The following is a 21,445-nucleotide window of genomic DNA, read 5'->3' on the forward strand; positions in this document are numbered from 1 at the left end:
TTGGAAGGGGTGTGAGGGTGGATGAGGGCCCCGGGGGCTGGCAGGGAGCGAGGGGCCAGGTGCAGGATATGGCCCTGCCCCCATCTGCTGCCAGCCACCATGATCAGTTTACCAGCTTTCAAAGGTGCATTGGGCTCAAACTGCTATTCACCTGTGGTTGTCCCCCGCTGACAGGCCGCCTCTGAGGGCTGAGGTGGCTGTGCCCCAGTCCATGCCAGCAGTGGCCCTGTCCCTGCAGAGGGCCCGCTTCAGCCCCGCTCTGGAGAAAGGCTAGGGCCTTCTCCTGTGAGGGGAATTGGAGGTGATGTTGGGCCTTGCCTGCTGCCTTTCTGGCTTTTCCTCAGCTTCCAGAGGATTGGGAAGCGTGAGACACCAAGCTGGGCCCTCTGGACCATGGGTGCGGGAGAATGTTTAGTTCCTCTCAGTCTGACACATTTCTGTGCCAGTCATCTGTAGCAGTAATACAGACTTTGTAGGCTGAGCTAGACTCAAAAGCCTGCTGTTTTTTCAGAAGACTTCAGGGATGTTACTGAGATCACTTTCTGAAGGCAATAATATTTCTGAAGACACCATGTGAACCTGTACCTGCCTGAAAAATCTGGATTGCTGGTGTTTCAGGTGAGAAGGGCTTGGCTGGAGTTTGGATGGTGGGTGGAAGACATAGTTCCTGCCCTGCTGCTTTTCCTGTCAAATAGGCAAATTTAGAATAGAATTCAATCAAGTACACTCAAATGAATTTAAAATCCTAAATTGTCATTTTTACTGTAATATCTGTCAGCATATAATGGCCACAGCTATGATAATTTTAAAGTGATAGGTAACCAGGCTACATAAATTAATTTGACACATGAAATAATTTATATTCTCAATTGCGTTATCTTCCAAAAAAATAAATTTGACCATGGGTGAATTACTGTAGTTAGTATTGAACTAACTAATTCTCTTCTGTCAGAATTGTGTTATGCTGATTCAATTAATGTTATTTGAACTGGAAGGGGTGGAAAGAAGTTGAATCCTGAATTGCATTTTCAGACAGAGTAGTAGTTTTCAGTGGATTCAGGAAAATTCAGAATTATTAGGATCAATAAACAAAATAAAAATGAGATGGGAAATATATTAAACTTATGCTTCCTTGCGTAATAATTTACCCCATTGGGACTATAGTTTACTTTTACTTATCGTACTTTACTTTTACTTAGGGCTTTACATTCTCCAGTACAGTACCTACAGCTTCTGCTCCGAACCTGTGAGTCCAGAAGATGATTTAGGCTGAATCCCGGTTGCCTAACTTGCATGGATAATTTTATAGCAACAATAGGGGTATATGGCTCACTGTTGAGTAAGGCAAGCAGGACTTTCTGGCTAAATTTGAACATCTTTTCAGCATAAGGTGCCAAATTCTAATATGCTTGAAAGCAGATGGCATGAAGGATGGTTACTAATTCTAATGCAGTTCTGAGAGCCATCCTCTGTTCTGCTGTACCTTTTTAGAATGTTATGTATGACCTAAACTTAGGGCTAGATTCTCTACTATTTTGTAGATTATGCAGAGTGAAATCAGAGTGGCAGTGTTTTATCTATTTACACTGCAAATTATCACATCACGTGAGAAGCCATAGCAATTCAAATGGATTATTGACTTCTCATAGTAGATTTTATTTTCCTTAGTATTTAACATGTGAAAAATATTATTCGGTGAAATGAAGCTAGAAATTTTTGCTTTTCTGCACAGTAAATATTAAATTATGTTGCGATTTCTGCATGAGCTTTGAACCACCATAACCAAAGACACTTAATCTACAAACTGATTTTTACACATTTTCATCATATAACTATAGGAAGAATGACCAATTGGGAAGTGCTTTAATGAAAATAAGTTCCGGAAATAGAAATTGACGAAACAGATATCTTTAAATGTGTTTTTATTTGAAAGGTTAGTTTAAATATCTGGGGAAGTTGAAACCAAGATGAAGCTTATGCAGTGGTCCAAAAGACACACCAAGGTTCAACCTTGGAGATTTTTGCCTCCACATCCTGATTTTGAAATCTTGGCTTGAATGTGAACATGAAATATAGCAAAATGATATGGTTTATGGTGGATTTAATTGAATTTTCAGGTTCATTTGAACTGAAAAAAAATCAGAGTCCAAAAGAAACAGAAATGAGAAAAGAAGTATTTACCCACCCATTATATTTAATACAAGAAGAGTAACTGGAAGGAATAATTAGTTCTGCTATTCTGGAGTTAATCTGGGTGGCAAAGGAGCATTCAGACTTATATTTTCAGAGATGTACAGAAGCAAAGAGTCCTTGATGTGGACCTTCTAAAAGGCAGGAGAACTTAAAGGAATTTTACACTTGCAGTCAATGAATAGGAGAAAAATGGGCAATCAATGAAAATTAGAATTCATTTTCTTGCTTATTTATGAATCTGTACACAGTGTTCCATGACATATGTTTTTGAAATCTTAAAATATTCCCCATACAGTCCTTATCTTCTGGCTTGAATAAAAAGTATGCAATTCAAGTCATTAGACCATCAGTAGCTGCAAAAGCATTGTATATGTGGCACTTTTCTGCGAAAGCCAGTTTCAAAGGTGCCTCTCCATTCACAGGGCCTTCAAGCCTCAGTTTGCTAAGCTGTTTCCCAAGTTTCTCAGACTCCCTGTCTCCAACAAGAAGTCATGGACCATACTCCATGACTTTTCATGATTAGGAGAGACAATAAAAAAAGAAGACAGAGAAAACGTCTTTGTAAATTTTGCTGGTTGCAAGAATATACTAACACAAAGAGAAAATCACACTTACATGAATTTTACACTATGCATTCCACCATTTCACTACGTATTTCACTAAGCATTACACAAAGCATTTCAACGGAATTGCTGAGGATATTTTCTCCAGTGAGAGAAAAAGCATGTCTCAGTATTGGATCAGTGAACAAACAATGTACATATTACAGATTTTAAAAAAATAAACTGATAAGTCTCTGAAGTAGAATTTCATACAGTCAAAGACAATCTAATATATGAGTATGAGAAAAAAATTGTGCATGCAATTTTAACTTGATCACCTGATTTTTTTTCCCCCCAAATACCAATATTAGCTTTAGGTATGTTGGGCCTGATTTTGCTATATCCCTACACAGAAGGCAGATGGTACTCTAAGAGCAACCCCATGATTTCATTGGTCTGCTTAGACATGAAAAGCAGTATTTAATGTAAATAAGCCTGGCATATTTGGCCCTTAATATTTTTAGTGTGCCTTTGAATGTATACAGCTGATTCTATTTAGTTTTGCTTACAAAGTGATGGTAATTACTATGAAAAATTGCAATAATTCCTCTCAGTACATCAGAGAATACTGATTGACTTTCTACCATACCTTCACTTGCGTGACGGTCCCTAAAAATGTTCTTGGGATGGACGTTAAAGCCTTCTATGTCATGTACTGAAGATGCTCTCCGTATACTACAAATGCTTTCCTTTGATCTGGAATGGGTTAGTGGATTGCTTGTCTGTATCATGTCAGGGTAAAGTCTGTCCCATTGCTGTTTAGGTGATGAGTGGTCAAGAGGTCCTGATATATTAACCAAAGGTGAACATTTGCTGGGTTGAATCAGTGCTTTTGTGTCATCCACTTCTGATGGACTACAGCTTTCTTTTGTAGGTGATTTAAAGTGCTTCATTGCCACTGAGTCATCGCTGTGCTTAGATGAATCGACTATCACTGCATCAGGGTCTTCCTGTGGTAAGGACTGCTTTCTGTATGTTAAAAGTCTCAATCCAGGTAGCCGGAACCCAAAGAGTCTGCCTACACATAAATACATACAAAAGAAGAAAATATTACATATTAGCTTCTTGTCATGAAAACCTGCTTTTTTTTTTCACACACAGTCAGAGTGCATAATGATAGCTATAAATAATTGACCTATTCCTGATAAATTACAATGCTTAGCAATGAAATGTGTAAATATGGAAATATTGTAGCTGTAAGTTTGTTATAGTCATGGTGTTAAAGGATTTCATACTTCAGTCAGACCTAAGTTATTGAGCTCTCAATAGGGACAGCAACATTGACAGTCTGTTTTAAGAGAGATAAGGTTATCTGTTCTGATGGTCCTTTCTAAATTAAAAATCTGTGCATCTATAAAAGACTTCTAGAACACATTGAACTACTTTGCTTGGTAGCTGATTTATTGATTTATTGGCTACAAATTAAACAGGAAGATACCTGTGGTAATCCTTCAGGAAAAAAAGATAAGTTGTGTATCCGTTTTGCCACAATCCTTTCTAATATGTTTATTTTATGATTAAATGAAAGCCTTGTTTTGAATGAGTTTAAAATGAAAAGTAAAGGAACACACAGGAAGAAAAAACAGTGACACACCTCTCAAGCCTCAGCTGTACCTATACGATGCAATTATCTTTTGTACATATGCATGGGTGTGGGCTTAGTTGGGTTTGGTATCATCGAATGGCATGTTAGGCTATTCTGAGTGTGTGGAAAACTAACGACTTTGTGTAATGGTAAGAAATATCAGTAGCTGAGAGGAAGTGTAAAATATGTTGCAAATAAAGAAAATGTAGGGGAAGAACTGTAAAATCTACAGACTGTGCCTCTAAAAAAAACAAAGCCAGATAGCAAATATTTTAAGATACTGTGTAATACAACTCACAGATGGAGGCACAGGGACTTCTGATGTACAGAAAACATAGTAAAGAGTTTAGAAAAAGAAATGCTAAAAAAAAATTAACAAAATAAAATAATTGAAATAATTGAAATGATCAGATGTCATTGCATAAATGGTCTGACTTATGTAATAGCTTCTTGTCACTCATCACTTTGCTACATGAGTGCTTCTTGCAGTGAATCAATAGTGAAGTAATTTCTCAGAGGACGTCTCGAAATGTCTTGTTATTCTGTCTTACTGGGATAAGAAATTCTATTTGGGATAAGGTCTCATTTTTTTTCAGTCAGTTTTAATTGCCAGCGTTTATAGTTAGCTAATGTTCATTAATATTTAGCACTGACATTTATCATCCCATACTGAAATGTTTTGAAACAGTCTTTCATTGATGCCTATGCCCAACAGTAAGTATAGAGCAATTGATGGCACAGCTTAATCATTTAATGTTTTAAAATGAATGTCCTATATATTTAGTATTGAATTTTTTTAAATTCTAAATGAATGAAAGTGAGAGTGCCCTGATGTTCTTCTTAAAGGAAAACCTATGTAAGAGCTAAAGTTACTATACTACACGGCACCACAGCACACTGTTGGACCTCTGATATTTTCCAGTAGTGGATACATGGAGAAGGAGTTTAAGAATCACTACATTGTGTTATTTCTCCCAGTAAATTTACTCAGTTTCTGGCTATCTGCAGTTCAGAAAGTCTCTGAGCAAGAGATTATGTTCAAACCACAAACCTAATGTTTGCTGTACCTTTCTTCCATGAATTTCTCAGTGGTTTTGAAACAGAGTTGTATGTTGATCTGCAAAGCATCCTATAGGAAACAGTTCGCTAATTTAGAGCATACCTTTGTGAAAAAGTATGTCCCCTTGCTTGCTATAAACCTGTTGCCTTGGGGAGGGTGCTAGTTCTTATGATATGAAAAATAGCTAATAATTGCTCCCTTTTTTATAGTCTCAGTAATGTTTATAGCTTTTCATACATGTGTTGCATTCCTTTTTGTATACCCCTTTCTCAGTTCCTTTTCATTTCTAATGTAATCATTTTTGACAGTGGCCTGAGCTATTCCCAGACTCAGATCAATGCAGTGACATAATGGCTTTTTGTTTTGATCTTAGTTCCTTTCCTTATAATTACTAATATTTGATTGCCTTTTTGAGTTATCTTCCTAGCCTGTGCTAATTTATTTTCACAACAGCTGAGAGATTTCTTTCTTGATAGGTAACAGATAATTTAGATGCCATTATTATGTCTGTAAAAAAATTCATTTGCTGTTTTGTCACTCCGTCACTCAGTATCATAGGATATGTCTGTAAATCTCATACCATATCCTGAATGATTTTGTGACATTCGCTAACATTCTCCCCTTGCTGTTTGCACCTTTTTTAGCCAAGTAATAGAAAAGGTATTAAATAATAAAGAACTTGTGAGGCTCTACTGGTAACATCTCAGTATTTAGAAATCTGGCCTTTTATTTCCATCCTTTTTTCCCTACTTCAAAATATAAGTCCATGTAACAATCTTCCTTTTTTTTCCTTGATAATTTCTGAAAAATCTTGTTGAATTCCAAATATTTAGCATTGAATCTATTACTCTAATGCATATATGCACACAACAGTACAGTAGACAGAAATTTCTATTGCATAAAACCAGAGTCATGCTTGTTTTAAACAGCAGCTAGAGGTGCCAATTTTCAATCTGCACAGTGATATACAGCAGAGCGCATCTTGGGAACATGAATATTTCTTCTAACTTACTAAGTATACTCAAACAAATTGCTTACAGTTGAAATTAGTGAAGTACATAAAAATTATTTTATTATTTTTAAATTCACATAGAATTGAATTGTAAAGCAGTTTATAAATAAGTTTTGAAAGCTTATTGCATCAAAAGTGAAACAAACACTATAATTCTTTTTTCATCAATTACATTGAACTTCTTAAAAATACCATTCATAAGGTTTTCTGGCATTAGACACTGTTAAAGGCTTTTTGTTGGCACTCTATTTCAGTCATATTCATGGTGGTGCAGATGGCCTTTTCTGCTTCATCAAGTTAATATGACCATGTTATACTGCATTACTGATTTAGCTGTCTAACTGCAGTTCAGCTGGAAAGAATACTCAGTGAGAATTTTGCTTCTTGCTAAGACTCTTGGGCATGAAATAGAAAACTTAAATGAGTAGCTTTTTGCTATTCTTCTATAAACTGTAATAAATGGTCTCAAAATCCCTATTTCATACTTTTTAATTTGAATATTCTTAAGAGGAACAGTATTGTTATTCTTTTTCAGTGTATAGATAATGAGCTATATGATGTGTTGGACATTCAGCTCTCTCCTGCAGTACTGCAGCTAAAGCTATCAGGAGGCCCATTCAGAATTTGTCTAGTTTACATTACCCTTCCTTGCTCCACTCAGTAGTAATACAATTTGTTATGATTGAAAACTTATGGCCCCAGGCCCGCTGTCCCAGTATAGATTAGAAGGGTCAGTGGAAACTTTCCTGGCATACTGTTTATGGGGCAAAGTCTTTTGTTGGAAAGTGGACAACCCCTGCTTTTTGTAGGTATGACATCAGAGCAGATTTGTCTTGGCTTACATTACCAAAATATTTTTGAGATGCAACTAGCTCTTTACTATAAATATACAGATAATGTTACGTTAAAATCCTTATGTTTTATTGAAGCTGAAGACTAGATAGCCAAGTTTATCTTAATGCTGAGTCAGAGATTTGTACGATCGTGGCTTGCTAAGAGCAATTGAGGAAAGCAGTTGAGTCTGAGTCACAATTCCAGGCTTACATTCCACCTCCTCCTTTCAAAACTTGCTTCACTGAATAAGTAATTTGCAAATGAGTTAATCTGTTGGTTGCACTTATTCTGTGTGGCATCTCAGCTAACCCTTAGAGTTTCTAAATAGTAGAACTCAATCCAAAAATATACTGCAGATAAGAAAGTACACTTCTAAACTGTTCGCAGATGTAGTTATCTCCAAAGTCCCAAATTCACATCGACTTTTCTTGCCTTCTGAAAGTCTTTTTTAATTCTGTCTCATATTTTGGGAGATCAAAGGAGAAGATATTTAGAATTCATGGAAATAAAATGTTTTGCTTAACAGTTTTATGATAAAAGTATAGGAAAAAACCTATCTTGATAAGAAAAATTAATAGCCTTGCTTTTCCGTAAGTATTGAAATGGGAAATGTTAACATTAATGGAAAATTGCAATTCTTAAACACTAAGTACCATCATATAGAATTTTGTGGCAGGACAAAAAAGAAAGAATGAAAATTGGTTCCAAAAAGACCTTATCAACAGTTACAATCACGGTTGCAAATTTCCTGCCCGATCAATACAAATTTCATTTTGAAAATGGAGTATTCCAGCAAAAACATACCTGAATAAGGATTTCTTTATTAACCCAATACGCTTGCATGGCAACTAATTCCCCTGTTTGTTCTGTGCAAGCATTCTGTAACAAGGAAGGGAAATGATATTTGGCCTGAATATTGCCTTGCTACAGTGAAGGTAACCCTCAGACTTCTAGTGATGAAAATGTATACTTATGTACTAGACACAGTGGCAAAGTCAGAGAAACGCCTACAACTGAGACCGCTTTACTTTCACTAGAATTTCTTTAATGGTTTTAGGATTACTGGTAGACATTATGTGCTGTCCCAAAGTCTGTTTAGCCCATGGCAATGCACGTGGGGTTCCTGGTTTCCTATCCTGAGCACTGCAGAAGGGTAGCCTTAAGAGATAGCAGCTGGGAGGTCATGATGACTCCTCAAAGAATTGTTCAGCCAGTTTTTGTAGCATCTCTACTAGATGCATTGTTACTTTCACGCAGATTCAGAGAAGTAGTTATCCAGAAGCCAGTATCTGAAGCTGCTTTCAGATAAGTTAACCAAAGGGAAAAGAAGTGGTAGCTGATCTCAGGTTCCCTAGCTGGGAGCTAGATTTAGTTTATTTGACTGTCAACCTTCTTTCCCAAGATTTAGACTTTCTAAAATCAAATCAAAGGAGCTCAAATGCAGAAAAATCTTGCACAAGGTAAATTAAGTCAGGTGTAGAAACTGTCAGCACTGTTTCCTGGTTATGACATACCACCTGTCCTAGGCTGAGAGCTAAGCCAAGCTCTGAGCTGCCTGTGTTCCTGTACAACCTGTTAACTGTGGCAGAGTATTGAAGAAAATCAAGTCTTGGATAGTTTTATCATAGTGGATCACTGGTCTGGCTATAATATGAACATATGTTACTTTTTCAGTATATAAGATTAAAGAATACGACATACATATCCACAGAGATCAACCTATTCTAAACGGAGAGAGATTTCCTTGACAAGGGCAGGTAAGGCAGTTTGATTATGACAGACTATCCTCCAGAGCATGGGTTAATTCAACAATACTTTTGTTCTGAAACTTCCCCAAACAATGAGCAAAACTACTTTCACAAAAGTAGCACAAGTCAGATCTTTGCTGAAATATTTTCTAATAATTGAATGCCTACTGTCAAGGAATTTTCAGGATCTAGGTTATCAGAAATACAAACACAGGCAGTTAGTGAATTGCTGCTCAAAGGCTTGGAAATACCATCTAGCAACTCATGCAACAGACTAAAGGGAACAACTGCTTTTGAGAAACGGAATCCCTAAACATTGGCAGTCTAAAATACCAGCAAATACTTGAATCTACTCTATGCAAACAATGAGGCATATGATGCTGCCTTGTATTTGGTCTGGGCTCAGCAAGCCTTAGGACAGAGAATTACAGCAAGAAACAATCATGTTTTTTTTTTCAGTTCTTTTCCCCTAAATGTAGAGAAGCATATATGAAGTGGATCATTTTCTTGCTCTGCTCATTAAATAATCCTCTTTTCAGGCAGGAAAAGGAAGGCATATCTAATTATTAACTTCAGAAACTTAATTACTCTCAGATAGTACATACACACTTTTTTTTATCCTCTGGTACAGTCTACTTTAAATTTGGCACTTCAGTTCTTCTTCTTTGAGTTTTCTCTAAAATTTAAGGTTGTACTTGAGTTCTGTCAGTATTAGTAACAGCAATCTTCTTTATGTTCCCTTGTGAGAAAGTTGTTTTATCTCTGAGCTGGTGATGGCACATTTTTGTCTTCAGGCTGTACTTTTCCTAAAAGATACTATTGAGAATGGCTAAGAGAATACTGTGTTTCCAGATCCTCCTGTCTACACAAAGGCCTCTGAAGTAGCCTGTCAAAACATGAAAGGAAGGGAATGAAGTCTCTGGCTACATGTAGGGTTGTGTTGTGTGTGGTTGACCAATGAATTTAGTCTGAACAACGTTCTCAGGGTTTCCTTCAAAAGACAGAATGGTTATATCCTTGGATGTTAATATGAACCTATACATTTACCTGTCTGATTTTCTTCCCATTTGTTGATAGAGATGTCATTTTATTAGATCTTATTCATTATGTTAAGATTACAGGAGTTACAGTGTTTTTGTGAAAAAGCCATAAGAAAAAAGAATTTTTTGTCCTCTCTGAAAGAGATTTGACTTCTTGAATTTTTATTTCTTAGACATAATTAAAATTGGAAAAGAATAAAGAAGTAAATAACTGCAATGAAATAAAATAGCGAGCATCACAACAAATATTATATGCAAAGAATTCGTCAACTAGCACAATATTTTGCTGTCTTGCTGAGAATATGGTGGTTTTTTTGGGAGCTGAAAAAAAGAATTCATTCAATCTATTAAATCAAGTTCTCAAGAAATTCTGAACCCTTCATCACCTTCATTGCCAGACTTCATAGAATAAAAAATATTGCTTTTGTCTGAGACAGGGAGCCTGAAGTTCTCTTTATGTTTTAACATTGAATTTATATACAGCTACCAAATTCCACGGTGTGTTTTGCCTCATATATTGATTGAAATTTTTTTGTTCTCTCCATGCAAGAACTTTCAGCGATAATAAGCTGGAAAGTATCACTACATTTGGATTTTATATGTCGTATAATTATACTAAATTTAATAGTTTAGTTGTTATATCTATAGTTTTGTAGAAATAAGTATTCAGAAAGTGGGAGCAAGAGACATATTTTGACTTGCACTCTTTTAGAATTCTATAAAATGTAATGAGATCTTGAAATAATAGAACCAGAACAAAGCAATAAAAAGGCTTTAGTAGACAGAATTTTAGAAGATAGATTTACCTGAAGAAGAGCCACTTGAAAGGTTGTTACCATCTGAAATACAATTAAACTAGATTTACAAAAAGCTTTAGATTAAAAAGAAACAGATTCAAAAAATAAACAGACTATTAAGAAAAGAAGGTAGAATATTAAATTTCCACACATTTTAGAAGCAAATTCAGGTAGCTTGAATTAATATACAATATATGTAAACTGCAGAAGAATTGTTCTAAAAGTACATTGCCTTTTTATTTGGAAAATTTAAGAACTATTCCATTAAGAAGTACTTTGATAATGACTAAGTTTGTTGCATAGATCAATATATGTTTCCAATTACCAAGTTTTAAAGTTGGCTAATTTTTCAGATAGAAAACTAAAGTAGGTGTGTGCAGACTAACATGCTGTTTCTCATGAAATGGAACCTCTTCCAATTTCTTAGTGATCACTTCTTTGTTGAGAAATGTCAGTTTTGTTTGGAAGAAAGTTATTGAAAAGTTGGAAGAATTCATAATCTCCCTAGGAAGAATAAGCTTTATTCACTGACACTTGTTCAGAGTATGACCTTAGAGAAGTTTCATATTCCTGATAGGGCTCACTGATTTCATGTCTTCATGGGAAGAACTCCTCAGACTACGTGTCTTTGCCAATTGCTTCCAGGTCTTTGAAATGCCCAACTTGCCTGCATTCTATTCTCCTTAAAATAGTCAAGTGATAATGATAGGAGTCTGTGACTGAGAAATAAGACATAGTGGTGGTAAATCCCCTTATTTTTATCTATAGATCTATTTTGTTTGCTTACCTTAAAATAATGTCTACTCCATGTTGAATAATAGAAATAACAGAACATATTCCTTATGACCAGGGTCCATCCGAAAGCTTCTCAAATCCATTTAAATAGTTTTTTTTCTGCTATTTGGTAGAGTCCTCTTCATCTAAGCTTGAGATACCCTGATAGTTTTGATTTCTCCTTCTTCGAGGTTAAAATCTCTAATTCAATTTAACAAGTGCACAGATGTAAGTTCTCTGTGCTAGTTCTCACGAATAATAGAGACATGTCTTTCTCTTCCATCAGAGAATGACACAAAACCCACTGCCTTTATACTTCAAGAGAGTATGTATTATAATGTAGGATGACTTTGCAAAATCATTATCCTAGCTTTCAGGTTACCTCACAGAATCCACCTGTTTTAAATGTCCTGAAAAGAACAAATAGATGGGAGACCTGTTAAAAATTAGTAAAAACATAGGACTAGAAGAAACCTCCTGGATTTAGTTCAATCCAAGAATCCTCTTCATACTTGCTTCTCATACTTACTATGTATTTATTTAAACAGCAAAAGGAAAATTTACAGGCTCTCTGCATAGCCAGAGTATTGTCAGCTTGTGTTCCTTTTCCTGTCCCGTGTGCACAAGTCACCTCCACTGAAAGCTACTGAAAGCTGTGTCATTCCCTCTTTTTGGTTTGTAATCTCTTTAAGCAGAGATTGCCTTTTTTAATTGAATGTTTGTACAAGATACAGCGCAATAGCTGTGTGATCCTAACTGGGAGAGGCTGTAATGCAAACAGCTAATTACAGTGGCTAGAATCCAGGGAAGCTTCCTTTCCAATCTGAGCACCAACAGTAACCATCATGAGGAGACAGAAATATAGCAACCCCACTTGTATTTTTTGGTCTGTAAAAGATGACTAATAGAATTTATTTATCTTAATGGCTGTTAGATTTATTAGGCAGTTAGGTATTTGTGGAGCACTGAAGGTGAAAGTACCAGAGGTTCTGTCTTTTACTGGTGATTGTTTGGCTATATTCCTTTGCTAAGAGTTCAACACTGTCTCAGTTTACCTAACATTCACTGTAATTTACCTTGGAGACAAATACACATATTGACACTGGGGTTGTCAGAACTATGCTGCTGGTTGGCTAGATAGAAACCTTTGTCCTCCTGGACACAATTTTTCTTGACTAGCCCTCATGATGAATTTGGTCCCAGTGGTGCAGCTAAAAATAAGACCCTGGACAAATTTCTCATTAGATTTTGGGCAAAGTCAGAGGGTTACTGTTGCTTATACGTGCCATCTTCTATGTGCCAAACTTGGATGCATCAAACAGTATACACTATTTCATTACACTGTTATTGTCCAGATATCTTTAGAAAAAAATATATGCTTGCCTCTCACTAAACTGCTATGCTTACTTACACAGCAAAGTGCTCTGCACAGAGGAAAACAAATACCATTTTTTGAGTTAACTCTTTGATTTAAAGGAAAGGCCTGATTTAAATTTCAGTTGTGCTTGTTTTGTTTGTAACTACTGAGATGTAACTCCATTGCTGGGACCAGGAGAGAGGCAAACTTGATGAAGTGTAAGCAGTTTGAAGAATCTCCTTGCTTGAAAGATTTTCTGGTTATGGTTTCAGCTGTTTTAAGAATATTATTAGCCTGTTCGTTTTGTTTGAACCTTATCCAAAAAGTATGCATTTTTTGGATGTATAACAGATCCTCGCATTTCCTTTAGAGGAAAAAACCCAAGAAATTATTTCAGAGTGTCTCTAATAGGCTTATTGATTTTGAAGTGATAAAATGATAAGACAATCCTTAAATATGCCTCTTTGTCAGAATGCAATTATATGCTTAATCAAATAACTTTTTGGGCTTTCTCCCATGAGGTAATGAACACTGTGCTTGGGGACCAGTAATAACTTATAGGCTAGTGCTTCTAGCAAGTCAAAATGTTTTGAAGTTAAATGAATAAAACTTGTGATAAAGTTACCTCATCTGACTTCAGCTATTTTAGCCTACATATTAATAGGACTTTTGCTTTAGACAGGACTGGAGTAAATGTTAGAAAAAGCACTTCTAAGTCAGTAAAAAGCAGAATACTGTAGGTGGGGCAGAAAATTAAGACAACTCAGAATTAAAGTTCCGAGAGGTTTTTCTCATCTTGTCCACGTGTATACGTTGCGATCCCGCAAATGGTCTACTTTGAGTAGAAAAATTATAGCTACATTCTTCATATTGAAGTCAGTATCCTCAAATCTATGACTTCCTGTCAGTCTGAAATGGCTGCTGGTTTTCTCTGTGTTCAGTCTGTGTCATGATTGATTTTTATATTTTGCAGTTACTAGCTTTACAGATGCAAAGTATTTGACAGCTTTGAAGAACAGAATCAGGTGCCAGGAGCAAATATTAATTCATGCCACTTGTTCTGTAAATTTCTGTAAAAAATCCTCATCCAATTGGTGGAGTGCATGAACATGCCAGATTGGAATGTTTCACAGATTTGGGAATAAAATTGGACACTTACGTTCCCTTTCCTCAACAGATGATTTAAAAGTCATTTATATACAGAAGTTATAGTAGCTTAACACTTTATAATAAAGAGTTTATTGAAGTTTGTGCAACACACTGTACAGAAATTCTTATCTCATCTTTGGTTAACAACTGTAACTAATAGATACATTTAAATGATAATTTGGTAGTGTTCACAGAGTTTTTTTGCTAAACTGATATACAATCACATCTCTTCTTAATTTAGTTCATTGTAGAAAATCTAGAGAGACGACTTTTTATTCTTTCACAGTGAGTCTAACGGGAAGGAGTTGTCTTTTTCTAAAACCATCTTTCTAAATATACATTATTTATGCATTATTTCAGTTGTATTAGAAAATTTTATACAACTTTGGCAAATAATCAGATTAATGAAAATTTACAAGCAACATTTTTGGGAATAATTTTTTATCATTGTAGTGACAATCAAATAAATGTTACTGTCTTATCAGATATGACAGAGAACAGTCCATAAAACTGTTATAGTATGAGTAAAATCCATTTTTAGGGCTTATGTAGCTCAAAACTTTCGATCTTAACACTTTAATATGATAAACAAATATCCTTTCACTTAAAAAGCAGGCATTTATGTCTTCAGGCATTTCACAGATAAAGTGAGGTGCAGTAAAGTTATTAAGTGTTTTTATCTTTGGGTATAGAAGTTAATTTCTGGAATTATAAAACATTTACATGATCTAAGAAAAGGTAAAGCAAAAAGCAAGCAAACTTATTAGAAAAGACTTGAAGTAAGAATGAATAGAATTCTCATATCTGGAAATAAGACAAAATTTACAAAGAGAGATTGGACGATGAGTGGACATCTATAGCAGAAATCAGTTTCTGTAAGTCTCACTTTAACTGCACGTTGTACAAATATATCCTCACTGGAGAGAGGGATGTTACCCACTCATGGAATAAGTGCTTACAGAAGAAATTTCCCGACCTCTCTGAATATAAAGATGAGATAGATACAGTATTAAATACATTTGGTTGGAAGCTTAAACAAAAAAATATGACAAATATTTGGGGACTTTTTTTTTCCCCCAAAAAGGAAAGAGTTATATATGAACAAAGATTTCCTTGGTTTTACTAATGAAATGGCATATACTGAAAAATAGAATTGTGGCAAAACACAAAAGTAATGAAACAGAAAATACTGACAAATCAGTTGGCTGTGATTTAGTAGTTCGTTACAGATTTGGTGCATGCTAGGATTTTCCAAAATTTAGCTATTTGATTATACAAACACTGGTCAGACTGCCATAGAGAACTGATGATAAATTCTTGCAAGGAAGAATAAAGGTAACAAAAAGATCAGCTAAAAGGATTTTTACACTGCTATTGTGAAGCCAGTATCTTCAGTTTTCACATTACTGCCTATTCAGCTTTTTGCTGCATATGAGATAGGAGCTCTTGAGCAGCAGACTTGAAATAATTCTATTTATACTCAAATGTGGTCATCAAACTCCTGGCAACATACTGTATTTTTTTTTAAAATAATCTATTGTTACTATAATCTGCCAAGCTCAATGCTGAATCAGAACCTAGCTGTGTTAGCCATCATAACGGCACATAACAAAAGACAGGATCCCTGTCCCAAAGAGCTTACAAACACTGTTTAAAATATCTGTCAGTATTCAACTGGTAAATTTTTAATTTTCTGCCTATCCAGAACTAAATGTAGTCTCTGAGCTCAACCTAGCAAATGTCGGTAGCCTTCCATAGGTCTTTAATTTGTTCATAGGGCCCTCAGCCCTTTAACAGATTGGAATTTCTCATTTCTGCTAGAGCCTTTGAAAACAGAATGCACTGTATGTACAGCATGAAATGTTTTTTTCTTACATTCTGTTTGATTTCAGCCATGAGGAGCACTGTGGTAAGTGATCTTGTTCAAAACTATTGGCTGCAGCTAGAAGGATAGATGCTTTTAGAAAAAGGAAAGGTTTTTCAAAGTTATACTTGATAAATTTGATGTCAACTCTTAATAAATCAATTAGAGGAAGAATGATAGTATGGAAGAGTTATCTTATTTTCTAGAGTCAGGAAAATAGCTGTAATCTTTTTGTTTCCTATTTACTTTTAGTTCTCTCCTGCAACCTGACTCAGTCATTTTTATTTGCTCTCATGTTGAAAAGACATTCTAATATGAGAAAACTCAGTCTAAGGAGCTCTGGAAAAAAATCTTGCATGATCTGTGTTTTTCTGGGTAGTAGATGGTAATGCAATCTGAAATCTTTTGTCTTTTGTCATTAGCGGTTCCTTATCTTGGTTGTTTGTCAGAGATGTATCGCACTTGTTACATGGCTGGTTCCCTCTCTATTTTTATACTCCAAATTGGTTGCTGGATTTGAAGGGATGTTGTTTCTGTTGTTTCTTTGCCTTTTTTTTTTTTTTCCCCCTGAACTAGTACTCATTACTGTCCATTTTGTGTGTGATCCAATGAAAACAGATCACCTGCTTTATCTGTTGATGTATGTTCTAAATAGAGTAAATTGATGAAAAACAACTTCCTCCTAGAGAATCTGCCATTTGACTTTCTTGTGGTAGGAACATGACTTTAAAAAGATGATGTTTTTACTAGTAAACTGTCCACCTTTTTGTGACATCTTTTGTTGCTTATTGATGTCTCTCTGCCTTTTCTAAATTTCAAGGCTTTTGTTTGTTTTAATTCAAATCCACCATTGGTTTGTACACAATATCTTGCATTTATTTCTGGATGTTTTGCACAGGTTGGCCTCTTTCTTGAGAATTCTCTCTGCCAAGAGGTATTTTTGGCTATCTAGCATATTTTGTATCACCGTTCTTCCCATCTTCCCATCCTGCCCACATAACAGTCTGCTCTGAAACCATAAGCAACTAGGTAGGAGCAAGAGCAGCCATGTGCCTACTCTAGCTTCTGCCAGTTTCTGGCATCTGGCTATACCCATTAGCAGGAAAATGGTTCAAGTCACCTTTCTTTGCCTCCTTTTGCACCTTGATCTTTCTCTATTAAGTACTGAGCTTGGAGCCCCACCTATTTATTTTTCAAGAACTCTCATCAAGGAAACCCCCTGTGTATGTCAGGCGTAAATGCTGTAAAACAAGAGAAGGATGTTTTGACTAAGTGGGTTTTTTTGTGGATGTCCCCTTTAGTGGCTTTTCACTTTAAAATATGGCAAGTGACAACACTTGAAAATGTACAGTGATGCGTCGCAGATAGCAGAACAAAAAGCTCTCCCCTCCCGCCCATTGGTATTTTACCTTCTATTTTGTCAATAAAACCACATTAAGCATGGACCAGCTGACCAATTTTATTTATGTTACAAAATTGTTTTTTAAAACCAGGAAGTGAAGTGTTCAAAATTCACAAAATCATGGCATCCTGAAACAGAAATAGAATATGAATAGGGTTTACTTGATGTAATTTTTATAATTTTTTTTCTGATGTGATTTTATTATTTTTTTCTGATACCTCTTAAGGGGATTTTTACCATAGCATTACTAGATAAAGAAAAGTGATTTCTTGATATCTTAAGAAAAATGAAAAATACTGCTGTATTGGTTATTTAAAAAAAAACCAAAACGCAAAAAATACAATATGTATTGTAAGGAATATTTACAAAGGCTTTTTTAAAAACATGTGATATGAGGTGAACAAAAATTATTTGCAGACTCCTAACTTCCAGTAATGGGAATTTTCCTTTCCATAGTCTGATATCTACTGCCATTTTAGGGTTATATGGACGTAAGTGCAAAGACTTTGGCCCATTCAGAGCAATTTAATCAGAGCTCTTTCTCCATGCTTAAAGAAAATAGTATTTTTTAATATCCCAATTAGTTATAAAAATAAATTTCAATCTTTTAAAAATGTGAATGATTTGGTAATATTATGTGGGGACTTTTTGCTTATGTATTTTTCGATAGTCACAGAGCTTTGAGATCCTATGCATTTTGTCCAGAAGATACAGCTCAGAAAGTCTAGGTTATGAAGAATGGCAAAGACTACTTTCATCGAAAGGAACCTGGTAATGCTGTTATGTGCACAGCTACAGGCCTGCTACTCACAATCTTCTCAGCATAACTAGCAGAAAAAATAATACAGTGTGTCATCACCTCGGGTAGTACACAGTGCTCGCACTGGGAAAGTTCTCCCCTCACTTCTCGCAGCGAAGATCATACGAGTCTTTGTCTTCCATCTAGAGAAAGCTGAAGTGTTGATTTAAACTTAGGTTCCAGGTCCCTTTATCGTACTAACATTAGAGATTATTACACTGTGAAAAGGTATTTTCCAACTGTTGCTGAGCCACCCAGGGGAGAGTGTTAATGCTCCCTGTTAGAGCATGCTGTGCTTTACTAAGAGCTTGTACAAATGGGGATGTGTTCTGGGAAATCTTGTAGTAAGAGCAGATTACGTGAGTGCAGATGCAAAGCAGAAGGATCATGTGCTGCTGCTGCACAGAATGAAGGTCAGCAAAAGAGCACACGTTCTGCACATAGTGGGACAGAAAGCTATGCAGTCTAGCTGTGTAAGAAGTAGACTTCTGTGTAGAGTTTTCTGATTTTGACAATACTTGCATTCCAGAGTGGAATGAAAACAAAAGCATTTCCTGTATATCCAAAAACCCTTACAGCATTCAAACCAATCTAAATACTTCAATTTGATAAAATCAGGATGTTTAATTATGTTTTAATTTTTTTTTTCACATCTTTTTTTTTTTATTTGGAAAGGAAAACAGAAATATAGCTACATCATAATGATTTTTTTGCAGTTTCCATTCATAATCAATTTTTGTCAAGGATAATGCACTTTTGTGAAATGTTTTACTTTTAATGAATTTATATTTCCTAACAGTACTCACAAGATCCATGCTGTTAGTACTACCAAAGATCTGATAGATTATCTTGCCAACATTATAACAGGTTTGCTACATTTAACTTATTGTTTTGAATTCTATCTTAAATAAATCAGTCAATGGGGATTGCATCATTTGTTTGGTATCATTATTGCCCAGGTTAATTACTCTCCCAGCTAAGAGCAGAGGTAAGCAGAGAACTTTCAATGAGTAACTTACGAGTTACAAGTTTGGATGGCAATATTGGCTTGCACTTCTCGGGAGATGCCACATTCTCTTCATCTGTTACATACTCAAAGTTAATAATAAACATCATTGCTACTCCCTCTTGATTTTTCACTGGAATTATGTGGGTGTTGCAAATGAAGGTAGATCCTGCAGATGAAGAAAAAAAAAAGAAATAGATACATAAATGAAAGGAAGCTTCATTATTTTTTCACTCCAGTAATTCCAGTTACACCAACAGATAGTGAAGAGTATTTCTTTGAATTTAATGATTGAACATCAAATGCACTATTTTTTAATTTAAACAGGAACATTTTCATAGAAAAAATACATATTTTGATAATTTATTAGATTATTACCTCTTCCAAAAGATCTCTCCTTTAGAATGTCAATTCTACTTTTTGTTTTTTTATTCACTGGAAGTACCTATATAGATAGACTTGTGATATGGAGACATTTAGCACCAAAAGTACCAACATGAACACTGTTCCAACCACAACACTAGCGAAGAAAGCAGAACCCCATTCTTCTAAATGTCAAACATTCTTCAAGCTTTTGGTTCTATTACAACTGGATGAATCATGCATTAAATATTTATGGGTGTAAATATATCACGGTTCTTATTTTAGCTCTCAGTCTTTTGGGGGCTGTATAATGTTGTCTAGGTTTGTGTTAAAAATGATACTTGCTACCTGATCCTATGGGGTTTTACATTCTATCACAAAAAACCTTCTAAACTGTGATAATTTCCAGTAATCTTCACAAGTATTTGACTTAACTGTTATATACAATTTGAAGTATGAATTTAAAAGTACCCTAGTTTTCCTATATATGGAGCATACCCAGCTTATACTGAAATGAACAGAAGATGTAGTTTCTCAACACCTCTAGTACTCAGGGTGTTCCTGTTCAAATGCCTAATTACAGACTTACAGAATTCCTTGTGTTAATTCTTCCAATATAACTCTTAAGAAGTTTCATTTGACAAGGTCATTAGTTTTGATTTAATGCTTTCTATTAACCTAACACAACATAGTGGTTCCAAAAATAATGTGATTGCTGTAAGCAATACAATAATGTGCTAAAAGCTTCATGCAAACACAACTGTGAGATGGTGTCTTTCCATGACAACTAGGGACTGGTTTAATGTACAGCATCTGCAATTTATGCATTCAAATGCAGTAATCACTGAAATGTGTCAGGCTGTGCAATTTGACAAAACCAGATCCTGATCTGGGTTACACAGGATTACTTTTTTTTTTCTTTTTTTTTTCCCATTGAGGAGAGAGAGAGCAAAGATTTGTATCATTATAACCAAGATCAGATTCTGGCTCCTCATATTTAATGTAGTACTTGCTATAATGTGGTATATATGGCAGTTTGAGCTATGTATAAAATTGACATGCTGGCCTTTCAAGTTTTGCAGCTGTACCTTCAATCCATTTAATAAAACAGTTAAGCTGTGGCACTTGCCACAGTTGCCATGGTTACAAGCTCAATGGCTTTAGTAAACAGAAAATAAGCAATTTAAGTCTGTTCCATTAGAGCTAAAAATAGAAGTGCTGCAGGCCAAGCATTGCAACATAGACTAGTTAAACAGAGGGACTGTAGAGAATTTAGAAATAATCTTTGTGTTTTTAGCTAACTAATGAAAATACATACGGAGTTTAAACAGTCCAAATTATACTTATTGATCCACTTGGAAGGAAACACATAGTATTTCATGACCCAGACTATGCTTTGACATGCAGATTTATAGGTTGAGCAGATATCCCCCAGTAGGACACCTTTAACACAAAGGACTGGAAGTTGGGCTAGGCTGAGGCTTACATGGCTTTGGAGAACACTGAACCCCAGGGGATCAAATGTTTATCGGTTTTTGCAAACAAGGATGAGAAGGAGCTTCAGACTTCTTTAAAAACTTTCCTGCTTTTGAAGGCAAGGGTGTTTCAGCTTTTGAAATGCTTCCCACAATGCTAAATAATGACACTATCTCCCGTTTATGTAGAACATTCCGCCCTCAAGCATTTACAAACCTCATTTGTACTGAAGCTAGGGATTTGCAGCTCTGGGGAGATGCAGAAGCTGTTTAACAGTCCGCAGTTTAAGAACCTGACAAACAGAGCACACGCTTAAAAATTTAAGCTGTGTGTAGAAATATTTTGAGAACAAAAAATGAGAAAGATTCATATATGGTGTAATTC

At 35.4% G+C, this 21,445-nt stretch overlaps 1 protein-coding gene across 1 annotated transcript in view; it reads right to left on the minus strand.

Annotated features, from left to right (window-relative positions):
* The window catches only part of LOC104159573 (potassium voltage-gated channel subfamily H member 7-like), a gene marked incomplete at both ends in the record, with an annotated part of 24,469 nt that extends 4,821 nt beyond the window's left edge, over positions 1-19,648 (minus strand). Inside the window, 3 exons of the mRNA XM_009697514.1 lie at positions 3,385-3,809; positions 19,232-19,402; positions 19,623-19,648. Coding sequence (XP_009695816.1) covers positions 3,385-3,809; positions 19,232-19,402; positions 19,623-19,648 — 622 coding nt within the window. The remainder of the gene's footprint in view (positions 1-3,384; positions 3,810-19,231; positions 19,403-19,622) is intronic.
* Between the last annotated feature and the right edge of the window lie 1,797 nt (positions 19,649-21,445).

The sequence above is a fragment of the Cariama cristata genome, unplaced genomic scaffold (genome assembly GCF_000690535.1).
Source record: "Cariama cristata isolate BGI_N322 unplaced genomic scaffold, ASM69053v1 scaffold25153, whole genome shotgun sequence".
Lineage (NCBI taxonomy): Eukaryota > Metazoa > Chordata > Aves > Cariamiformes > Cariamidae > Cariama > Cariama cristata.